An 11,575-nucleotide genomic window follows, 5' to 3' on the forward strand; every position below is an offset into this window, starting at 1 on the left:
AAGAGCCCTCCCCACTGTACTATCGCTCCACCCCGGCCCGTTTGCTGCTCTTGGACTTCTGTAGAACCCCACTGTTGCTTCTGCTACTGATTCCATCAGAGTCACTCACAGAGATGGCCCTACACGGAACACTGCAGACATCTGCTGGTCACTGTGCTCATCTTACTCACCATCCACCAAGACCCCGTTTTAGAGCTGCTGCAGAAAGACAGTTGCCCTGGGGACCCTGGAAACCCAGAAGTTCTGGCAGTAATTCCCTCTACCCCAGACCTCTATGTGGCAACCCAGATGATGAGGATTGGAAGGAATTCGTCATCTTGAAGCCTTTCTGTACTTTGCAAAGGGCATCTCGGGTCAAGTTGGGAAGAACCCTGGGAAGAGCATGCCCACCGCATAACAGAAAACCCTGGGGTTTAGGTTTTGCTCCAGCAAAGAGCACACAAAAACAATAAATGCACCCCACTGCCCAAACAAACCCCATGTGATCAGCCAAGAGGGGAAAAAATAAAAACAACAAACTTTCTCCAAAATCGACACTGATTTTTGTAAGATGAAATGCCCCCCACCCCCACCAAAATCACTTCCTAACTCCTTTCTCTCGCCCAGACTGTGGAAGGTGGCGCTCCAAATGTTTACGCTTGTTTCATCTGCCTTTTTTGCCTGGCCTGCTCCCCCACCTCCTTCCCTCTGCCTCTCACTTGTTTCATGGCACACATATGCTCCGCGTTATATTTACATAGATCTCATTTTTATCTATGGCTTGTGAGAACTGCCAGACCGACCAAGTCCTGGAAACAGCTGGAAAATTATGCAACGGCGCACGGGGGACATGCACAGTCTGTCCTGCAAAGTTGCACAACAGATAAAATTTGTTACAAGTGAAGCTGGGTGGTGGTGCTCGAGTGGGGGGAAGGCTTGTGAGGGTTCTTCTTCTCCGGGTGACAGATTGCTGGGTGGAGCAGGTCTTTACAGAAGGTGTTTTCTCAGGAGTTTCAAGCTTCCAGAGGAGGAGGTGGAAACACAGCTCTGGGGGGAAGTTGCTCAAGGAGCTGTAGTGACACCTGAGGCCAAGGCTCTGGATCCACGAGGCCAAAGTTCAAGGTCAGACAAGGTCAAGACTGAGGAATCCTTCTAGGCTGAAGGTCAAGGTGCATCCAGGTGAAGTCCTAGGTCTGGTGAGGTAGAGCCTTACTAGGTTTCCAACTAAAAGTGATCTGAGAGCTGAGTTTGGATAGGTAGGGTGCTTGCCTTGCATGCGGCTGTCCTGGGTTCTATCTCTGGCATCTCATAACATCCCCCAACACTGTATCACTGTATCACTGTCATCACTGTCATCCCGTTGCTCATCGATTTGCTCGAGCGGGCACCAGTAACGTCTCCATCGTGAGACTTGTTGTTACTTGTTTTGGCATATCCAATACGCCACGGGGAGCTTGCCAGGCTCTGCCGTGCAGGCGGGGTACTCTCGGTAGCTTGCCGGGCTCTCTGAGAGGGATGGAGGAATCAAACCCGGGTTGGCTGCGTGCAAGGCAAACGCCCTCCCGCTGTGCTATTGCTCCAGCCCAACACTACCAGGATTAATTCCTGAGTACAGAGCCAAGAGTAACCCCTGAGCATCGCTGGATGTGGCCCAATGCCCTCTACTCAAACAATGACAACAACAAAACACCCAAATATCTGAGGGTCTTAAAGGACCAGCGCCATTTTTGTCCTCGGATGCGGAAGATGGCATTTTGATCCACGTGTTTGGCCGGGTAGCTCTGTTCCTCAGCAGGGAGGTGGGAAACGGCTATGGGAAATGGCCTTGGGGGACTCGTGGCTGTCTGAGTCATTTGATTTCCTCTTTCTCATTTTCCAAAATGCGTTTAGGCTGGCCTGGCCACTGCGAGACTTCTGGAGTGTGGGTATATGTGCCCAGGTCTGCAGGCATTGGAGACAAATGAGTGACTGCATGGCTGTGGAGGGAGGGCCTCTCCACATGTCTGTGCCATGTGCCTCGGTGAGCATGCGTGTGCATGTGTGTGTTGAGTCATGTCTTTATCTGAATAGGTGTGTGTGAGAGTTTGTACAAATTTTCTTGTCTGCATACATGTACATTCATTTACCTGGCTCCCTGACTATGTGCCTGGGTGTGCACATACATGCCTATGTGCACACACACATGCAAATAGCACATAATGTGAACATTTTAGGTACATTTATGCACATTGCATTGTGCAGATACAGACTCACATAGTTTCTCTGTTTGGGGTCACACTTACCAGTGCTCAGGGTTTACTTCTAGCTTTGTGTCAGGGATCATTCCTGGAGGGTCTCGTAGGGAGCCTATGTAGTGCCAGGGATTGACCTATGTCTGCATGCAAGGCAAATGCCCTACCTGCTGAATTTTTTCTCTGTCCCCTACATGCACTTATTTAAACAATGTACATATGCATGTGCATTGCACTGTGCAAACAATTGCACAGATACACAAAATTGTATGCATGCACATATATAAACACAAGTACACATACATGGACATCGCCTTGTACAGATAATTGCACAGTGTATGTGTGTATATGTACACAGACACACATTCATGCATATATATGCATAGGTATAGTACCCATGTGTACATACACACAGGCATGCACAAGGCAATACATACATGGGCACAGGCAGGACCATGCATGCAGGACATGTATGCTTGTCTGTGCATGGGTGCAGGCTTGTGCACTATACCCATGCACACTTGTATGTTTGTGTACACTGTATGTATGACCTGGTGGTGCATGTGTGAAATGCCTATGTGCATACACAGACATCTGCAGTTCACTCTGTGTGTGCACTTATGCATGTGTTCACATGCATACTTGTGGCTTTTTGTGTAAGTGTGCATATATGTGTATGGTACCCACCAATACACGTGTATGCATGTGCCTGGGTACATATGTGCACACTATTCCTGTGCACACATGTGTGCTTATGTACACACATGCTATTGCCCAGGTGCATGCATGCATTGTACTAGTGCACATGTGTGTACAGTGTGTGCACATATGTGTATCTGTGTACATGCACATAGATGTGTGTTTGTGCATACACAGGTGTATACCTTGTACAAACATGTGTATGTGTCTGTGCACACATCTGTTTATGTGCCTTGTATGCATTTTTGTATCTGTGTAACACACATGCATGCATGCCCTATACATACAGATGTGTCTGTGTATATACCTGTGTATGTCTGTGCACCTTCTTGTGTGCCTGTGTATGTGAATGTATGCCCATGTACATGTGTATGTGTCTGTGTATATATGGATGTGTATGTATGTCTACATGCACACTCATTTGTGCCTGTGTACACAAGTGTATACCTTTGTACATGTATAGACCCAGGAGTGATCCATGATCACAGAGCCAGGAGTCAGCTCTGAACACAGCCAGAAATGAGTACTGAGCACAGTTGGGTTTGACCCCTCTCCCCAAAATCCAGCAGTTAGATTTTCAGGGGTGGGCTAAATTGATTTTTTCTTCCTAAATAGGGGGCAGTAGACCAAACCTCTGCTAGACTCCAAGTGGAGTAGGTCCTAGAAATCATTATCCCTCCTCACCCACTTCCCACATCCCCTTAAAAAGTCTTGGGTCCTACCCCATTCTACAAGGGTGAGTGTGTATGTAAGTGGATGATTGCATGGAAGTTTTTTGGTTATTCTTTGTTCTTTTTTTTGGTGGGGGGGTGTTGGGCCATACCCAGTGGTACTCAGGGATCAGTCCTGGTGGGGCTCAGGGAACTCTATAGAGTGCTGGGATAGAATCAGTGTTGACTGCTTGCAAGACAATTACCTTAACCTCTGAACTGCCTGTCTGGCCTCGCGCACTGAGTTTTGACCTTTCCCTGGGCTGCTATCGCTTGGATGGATGTCAAGTCCTCAGTTTGGGTCCCTAAGCAGACACCGGGACTGAACCTGGGTCCTTTGGTCTCCCCTAAGCTGTCTCCCATGATGGTGCAGAACGTGGTTGGGTATGGCCCTGGAATTTCCAATAATTCTTCTTGGGTTCTCCTTACCCCGGGGCCTCTGAGCACTGCTTCAGACACCCCCTCCACATCCTAAAAGAAAGAGCAAGGATGTCCCCAAAGGATATTCTGCTGCTGTGTTCCATCAGATTCCCTGAAATGTTGATTTGCTAACGCTACCCAGGCCAGATCTTGGCCAGTATCGCAGTCAATCGCACGAACTTTAGAGTTTTTTGTTGAATGCGAGTAAGACCGGTGTACTCTTTTCTTGTTTTCTCTTTTTTTTCCTTTTTGGGTCACATCCAGCGATGCACAGGGTTACTCCTGGCTCTGTGCTCAGGAATTACTCCTAGCGGTGCTTGGGGAACCATATGGGATGCCCGAGATTGAACCCGGGTCGGCCGCGTGCAAGGCAAACGCCCTCCCCGCTGTGCTATCGCTCCAGCCCCGACCGTGTACTCTTGACTTTCAGGACACAAAGGTTTATTTCTACGAGCTGACTCTGTGACGGTGTCACTGTGGCAGCATCTGTAAAGGGTACAACAAGGATGACAAACACCCACTTCTGAGACAGCTCCCCCAGCACCACCTTCCCCAACTTAACCAGGGCAATACAGCAACCGGAGCTTCTTCTAACGAGGCATCCTGCCCTTGGCAATTTCTGTTCTCTGATTGGTGACGACGGGCCAGCCAATGGAATGGCGCGGTAAGGGAGCGCCCAATCAGAGGTCTTGATGAGTTGGGCCCGCCCCCCGTATTTGCACCTTTGTTTGCTCCTCAGCTAGTTTGCCAACCGCATGGGGGAATCTTAGTGCCATCTCCAGTCGCCCCCTTGAGATCCTCAGTGCTTGTGGGACCCTGCAGGCAGGCCCCCCTTTTGCTGAGAACTGTAGCTGGCCTGAAACTTCATCTTGGATGAAAAATCCTTGATCCCTTGGACTTCTCAGTCTCTTCCGTGCCCGCATCCCAAGTTCATCTGAGTGATCCCAAGTTCATCTGAGTGATCCCAAGTTCATCTGAGTGACGATGAGCAAGTGATGGCAAGAGGGAGTGGTGGGGACTGTGTCCAGCGCCATAAAACCAGATCATTCCTGTGCAATGTCAACATGAGGAAACGCGACACACTGAGAAAGGCATGGGACCGACTTTCTCCCCAGTCTGTTTGGTGTCTTCGGGATCACATTGCGAAGAGATGAGCAAAGAGTACCTGATGATTTTGTGCCCCACATTTCAGCTGGGGGAAAAGGATGGAGGGGTGGGGGCAGAAAGAGATAAACAGACATCTACTAGAGAAAGAGACATCTGTGAAGCAAGAAACATGTTATTTTCACATACACATACATGTTTTTGGTTTGGGGCCACACCAGGTGATGTTCAGGGGTTACTCCTGGCAGTGTGCTTGGGGGACCGTAAGGGATGCTGGGGATTGAATCTGTGCTGACTTGTGTAAGGCAGCGCCCTACCAACTGTACTATTTCTCTCGTATATTTGAAGCTAAAGACGGGTCCGCAGAAAACTGGGGCTTATCTACCAGGGACCCATTCTGCGGAGAACTTAATTTTAAATTTTGCTGCCCAAGTTTGTCTGATTTACCCATTCATCCCTGCAGAGCATCAAGGGGACTGGCTACGTGGCTATGGCCTGCCTGCCACTTAGACTCTCTGGTTGGAGACCACGGGTACTGGATTACAGAATGGAACAGCTGCCCAGGGCTACTCCAGAGTGTTGGGAGCAAAAATCCCACCGCTTTATTTGAAAAATAAAAAATCCTTGAGTTGCTTTTCTAAAACGGTGCAAATTTGTTTAGCCACATGGACTCTTTGGATCATAACTGTCAACTAGCATTTTTTGTTTTTCCTCCTCCTGATAGTAGCAAAGATAGTTTTTCACATCTGCTTCTGTTTCCACTGTTCCTAACTCACAATCATTGGCTTCAACCTCCGTCCCCCACCGCCAGCAGACTGGAGTCTCTAGCTTTTGATAGCAGGTTTGATTTTTTTTCATCTTATTTATGTTGGTAGCTATCTTCAAGAGAAAGTGAGATGATGCTTTTCCATAGGACAGCCACTTAAAGTACCCTGTGTGAGTAAGGGATGAAAAGGCTGGTGAAGGAAATCGAGATGGTGGTCAGAACCACAAGTAATAGGGCAAGGAGGTGCCTGAGGTTGTAGAAAACCCCCTGAATTCAAGAGGCTGCTGGCTGGATCTTCCTCATCTCTAGCAAGGACCAACGCGCAGATCACGGCCGGGCAGATGGGACAGAAGAGGCATCTGGGTCCCCAGATGGCTCAGCTCTGGACCTTACCTAAGCTGCCCAACTCCCTCCACGGTCCCGAGGCAACCCACGTCACTTCTTACAGAAAACCCTCCAGGGCCTAAGGTCACCTGTCTTTCCGTAGGTCATTCACCTTTCTGATCGGAAGTCTCATCCAAGTGGGAGCTGAGGGTGGGAGAGGGCGGGGAGTGAGGGCAACCCTCGGAACAGATGCTCCCCCACTTCACCGGCAGAAAGGCTGGGCCCAGGCTCTCCTGTGCTTCAGGAAGGCCTCAGGAGTTGAATTCGGGGGAGTTTTAAATTTTATTTTTGTTTCTAGGCCACACTGGGCAGTGCTCAGGGATCACTCTCCATGGGTCCTGAGGAACTACGCGGGGATGGAACCTGGGTCAGCTCACGTGCAAGGCACGGCCCTGCCCTGTCTCCCTGGACTCTGAGTCTTTGTTGGGTGTGGGGACCACACCGGCCGTGCTGGGGGGGAGGGGGGTGATCCGGGCCTCTTTGCTCAGCAGTGACCCCTGGTGGCGCCTGGGGGAGGAGCCGCAAGGGCCCTCAGGCACTCTGACCATCTCTCGCATCTTCCGAAATCTTTAAAGTTGATAACAAACACTTGCTTGCAAGGCTCTGGTGCCAGCTCCTGTGATAGAGGGAAGAAGGACAGTTGAAAAGGACTGAGCCGGGGGCTGGAGAGATAGCACAGCGGGGAGGGAATTTGCCTTGCATGCAACCAACCTGGGTTCAATTCCCAGCATCCCATGTGGTCCCCAGAGCACCGCCAGGAGTAATTCCTGAGTGCAGAGCCAGGAGTAACCCCTGAGCATCGCTGGGTGTGACCCAAAAAGAAAAAGAAAAGGAAAAAAGGAAAGTACTGTGCTAACCTTGAACTTCATCAAAAGCTTAGTTACAGCCAGGGACAGCCAGGGGGCAGGGGTCACTGAGCTGAGGTGTTTACCCCAGGAGAGCTTCCAGAAGTGGGGTCTGCGTGTGTGTGCTGGTGGGGTCGGAGGTTTGGGGAGGACAAAGATCAGCAGCCCTTTGGGAATGTAGCACCTGATTTGGGGACAGGAAGGAGACAGGCGTGATGAAAGAGGCTTCCTGGGGGCTCAGACTGAGAGGGGGAGTTGGAGTCCCCAGGAAGCCCATCTCTGTAATGGGACAGCTGACGGGGTCAGAGCGGTAGTGGGGAAGGAAGCCTTGTCCAGGAAGCCTTGTCCGTGGCTTCACCAAGTCCCACCAGAGAGATCCCTGAGCACGAAGCTAAGAGTAAGCCCTGAGCACCACCAGGGGTGGCACAGTCCCTCTCCCCCAAGTTGATTTTGGGGGTATAGACAGGGCCCTCGCCCTGAGAACCACTAGGCGTGGCCTAATCCCTCCCCCCTCTCAAAACTCCCAACAAAACAAAAAAGAAGTTGATTTTGGGGGTGCAGAGGGGGTCTTGCCTTGTGAGTTGGAGCCTGGGCACCACATTTGATTCCCTGAGCACCCCTAGGGTTGACCCCAAAGCGCAGTCAGGAGTCAGCCCTGGGCACCTCTGGGTGTGGCCTTAACCCTCCCCCCCCCAGCCAAACAAACAAGAAATAACAAATAAAAAAGTTGGTCTTGGGGGATGCAGAGAGGGCTTTTGCCCCGAGCTCCGCTGACGCAGTTTCGCTCCGTGGCACCCCCTTTGGTCCCCGACCACCATCAGATTAAGCCCTGGGCACGTCCGAGCGTGGCCCCCCGCCCCCCCGCCCCAGCGCAGAGGAAAAAGAGAAAAGAACAGCAAAGCAGCCAAAGTTGCTCTTGGAGATGGTCCTTGCGAATCTCCGCCCAGCCCTTGGCGAAGCGTCTTCCCGCCTCCGGGGTCCCCCGGGGGGCCCCCGGGGCCTCCCGCGCCGCGTCCCGGGGCTCCCGGCGCGGAGTCGCGCGCAGCCGGGGCGCGGCGGGGCGTCTGGGCCGGGCCGGCCCGCCGGGTCACCGCAGGCAGCGCAGCGCCCGCCGCCCGCCCTCCGCGCGCCGCCGCCTCCGCCCGGCCGCCCTCCCGCCCGCCTCTGCCCCGCCTCCCGGCGCTCCCCGCCCTCGCGGCGCCGCGCCTCCTCCGCCCCGCGCCCTGCGGTGCTGCAGCTGCGGCGGCTCCAGCTGCCCCCAGATGTGGGCTGGGCAGCGGCGGCGGCGCGCGGGCAACTTTCGCGCCGGCTGCGAGTGCGGGGCCCGGGCTGCGGCGCGGCGGCCACCATGGAGGAGGCGCGGGCCGGGGCCGCCCGCCGCCGGCTCTGCCTCGCGCCGCTGCTGCTGCTGCTGCTGCTCCGGCCGCTGCTGCCGCTGCCGTCGCCGCCCGCCGCCCCGGGTAGGTGCGCCCGCGCCCCCTCCCCGGCGCCGACTTGGGCGAAGTCGCGCGCGCCCGCCCGCCCCGGGCCAAGTTGTCCAACTTCGGGGCCGGGGCGGTCGCGCGGGGCGCGGCGGGCGGGCGGCGGCGGGGCGGGGGGCGGGTGCGGACCCCGGGCGCCCCCCGGTGGCTCCCCGCGCGCGCCGGACCCGGGCCCAGCCCCGCGCCGGCCGGGTCGGGGCGGGGGGAGAGTCGGGGCGCCGGGGCGGCGGCGGCTGGGCTCCTCCGGGGCCCCCGGGGTCGGGCCCGGGCTCCCCGCCCGCACCCCTCCGCGGGGGTTCGGAAGAGTTAGAGAGGGGGTGCGGGCACCGAGGACGGGCCACCGTGTCCCGGAGCAACCCTCGCAGCCCCAGACGCCGAGCTGTGCGGGTGAGGGGGTGGGGGGCTGCACGGCGCACGGGAAAATCTGGGGCTCCCCAGCGCCGCGAGTGCGCGGCGGGGGCCCCCCGCCCCCAGGACGTAGCGTCCCGAAGGGCCGGCCTCGGGCCGGTGGGGGGGGACTTGGCGAAGCCCCGGGAGCCCCGGCCCGGATGGGACGGGGCGCGGTGGGGGTGGGGTGCGGGCGCCGCGGCCGGGCGGGGGTCCTGCACGCGCGCCCGTGCCGCCCGGGGGGTGCATGCGGGGCGCGCGCCGGGGTGGGGGCGCGGGGCTCGCCGGCGCCGCAACTCCCGGTCCCCGCTGCAGGTGAGCTCCCGGGGCGCGGAGCCGAGCGCAGCCTGGCGGTCCCCGTGCGCACTGACGCCCAGGGCCGCTGGCTGTCCCACGTGGTGTCGGCGGCGCCCGGCGGGGCGGGGGTCCGCGCCCGGCGGGCCGCGCCCCCCGACGACCCCCGCGGCTCCCTCTTCTACAACGTCACGGTCTTCGGCCGAGACCTCCACCTGCGGCTGCGCCCCAACTCCCGCCTCGTGGCGCCGGGGGCCACGGTGGAGTGGCAGGGCGAGGCGGGCGCCGCCCTCCGCGTGGAGCCGCTGCTCGGGACCTGCGTGTATGTCGGGGACGTGGCGGGTCGCCCCGAAGCCTCCTCCGTGGCGCTGAGCAACTGCGACGGCCTGGTGAGTGCGTGTCGCGGGCCACTCTCCCAGGGCCCCCAGGCAGGGGGGAGTCCCGGGGCGCGGGGGGCGCGGGTCTCAAGAAGGGGGCGTGACACAGAAGGCAAGCCGCACACGGAGGGCGCCCTGCAGAAGCCCCTCTGGTGGCGGGCCGGGAGGGGACAATATTTATGCAGGCTGGGCAGTTCTTGGTGCCCAACGGCAGGGCCAGAGGGGGCGGCGTATTATTTATGCAGTTGGGGGGCGGGGCTGGGCCCTGGTGTCCAATGGCTGGGCCAGAAGGGGGTTATTTATGCAGGGGCTGGGGCCAGGCCCAGCTGCCCAATGACGGGGGGCCTGGGCGGGGTGATATTCATGCAGGAGGCGGGACCGGCACTGGGTGTCCAATAGCCTCTCAGGGACCCCAGTGTGGCTCTCTACTGCCTGCCCATCGTTAGGTCTCAGGTCTCAGCCCTAGGGTTAGCACATCACAATTTGTGCAAAATGTCTCAGCTCTATGTACCTGTTTGCATCCTGGTGTGGCCAGCGCTCGCGGATCCCGCAGGCCAGCGCCTTTCTGGAGGGGCCGGTGCAGCAGAAGTCTCTGGGTGTGTGTCCCTGTGCGCTTGAGCCTGGGTTACACTTGTGTGTCTAAGACATCACCCCTCTCCCCCCCACCCTCGAGCAGAATTGACCAGTGAGGCTGAAACAATGCCCACTGAATCCTCTGTTGTCCCCTGGCTGACCGGGAGCCACGGCTTTTTCGATGCTGTGGTTTCCTGTCCGACACCAGCTGGCTCTTGGAAAAGTCTCTCTCCCTCCCTCCCTCCCTCCCCCCCTCTTCTCTCTCTCTCTCTCCAAGGGGGAGATTTGGGAAGTGCCAGCCATAGTCCCCAAAGGGCAGGCAAGAAACTTGGGGCAGAGGGTGACCTGCCCCCCACCCATCTTGTCGGGGGCGATTACCATCCCGGGGTGGTTCTGATGTGTGTGTGGGCACGCTGGAGGGCCCCTGGGGGGTGGGGGGGGCAGAAGGAGGGATCGATGCTGGATGCCGAGGGAGGAAGCTGACATTGGCGGTGCCCGTCTGGCTGCCCAGGGGCCTGGCACTCCGCAAGCCACTGCGGCTTTCTATTTCTGAATGAGGGGTGCAGTCGTAAAGCCGACCACCAGGGTTTGGCTCTAATCGATGCTCAGGGGTGCAGCCCCCTCTGGGCCACCTCTCAGAATCCCCCCACCCCAGCCCCCTCCTGTTGCTGCAGACCTGGTAATTACACCGGCCCCCGCCACCGCTGCTGCCAGCCCTGCCAGCCCCGCCACCGCCGGCTGCACATTCTTTTTATGGAGCTACAGGAAATGTCACTTGTTGCTTTGAAAATCCCAGTTGTGGTGAACTGGATGTCATTTAGAACTCTGGGGAAGAATGCAATGGGCTATAAATGTCTTTGGGGAGGGTGGTCTGGGAAAACCCTTCGGGGTTCCTGAGGTGTCTCCAAGGAGGCTCCTTGGTTTCCTGGACTGGATCTGATTGCTCCCTGGAGCGGAGTTTTGGCAAGTACAGGCAGTCTGCGCTGGGGCCTTGGGGGACAGGCACGTGATGGCGGAGTAAGAGGATGGGTAAGGCAAGAATTTGGCGGGGACCCAGGACGCAGGGCTCCCCCCCCCCCCGCCCCCGCACACACACTCAAGCCTCCTGATGAATTTGTAATGGAGAGTCTGTGGGGGGAAGGGCGTGGCCATAGTATCATTCATTCATTCTGTCCCTTCACTCATTCATGGGCCCTAGTATTTGCATCTCCCAGCAGAGTTTTGTCTGTCTGGGGTGAGGGGGTGCGGTGTGTGACTCAAGGGGCAGCTGATGGCTCACTGCACGGAGCCAGGACTAGCCCTTGAGTCCCACCAGGGGGCGCTCC

General features: G+C 56.9%; 1 protein-coding gene across 1 annotated transcript in view; it reads left to right on the plus strand.

Moving 5' to 3' along the window:
• The first annotated feature begins 8,386 nt into the window (after window positions 1-8,386).
• ADAMTS2 (ADAM metallopeptidase with thrombospondin type 1 motif 2) overlaps window positions 8,387-11,575 on the plus strand; it is a 100,291-nt gene continuing 97,102 nt past the window's right edge. The window contains exons 1-2 of the mRNA XM_055129197.1: window positions 8,387-8,598; window positions 9,322-9,689. Of these exons, the coding sequence (XP_054985172.1) occupies window positions 8,487-8,598; window positions 9,322-9,689 (480 nt within the window). The 5' untranslated portion in view covers window positions 8,387-8,486. The remainder of the gene's footprint in view (window positions 8,599-9,321; window positions 9,690-11,575) is intronic.

The sequence above is a fragment of the Sorex araneus genome, chromosome 2 (assembly GCF_027595985.1).
Source record: "Sorex araneus isolate mSorAra2 chromosome 2, mSorAra2.pri, whole genome shotgun sequence".
Taxonomy (NCBI): domain Eukaryota; kingdom Metazoa; phylum Chordata; class Mammalia; order Eulipotyphla; family Soricidae; genus Sorex; species Sorex araneus.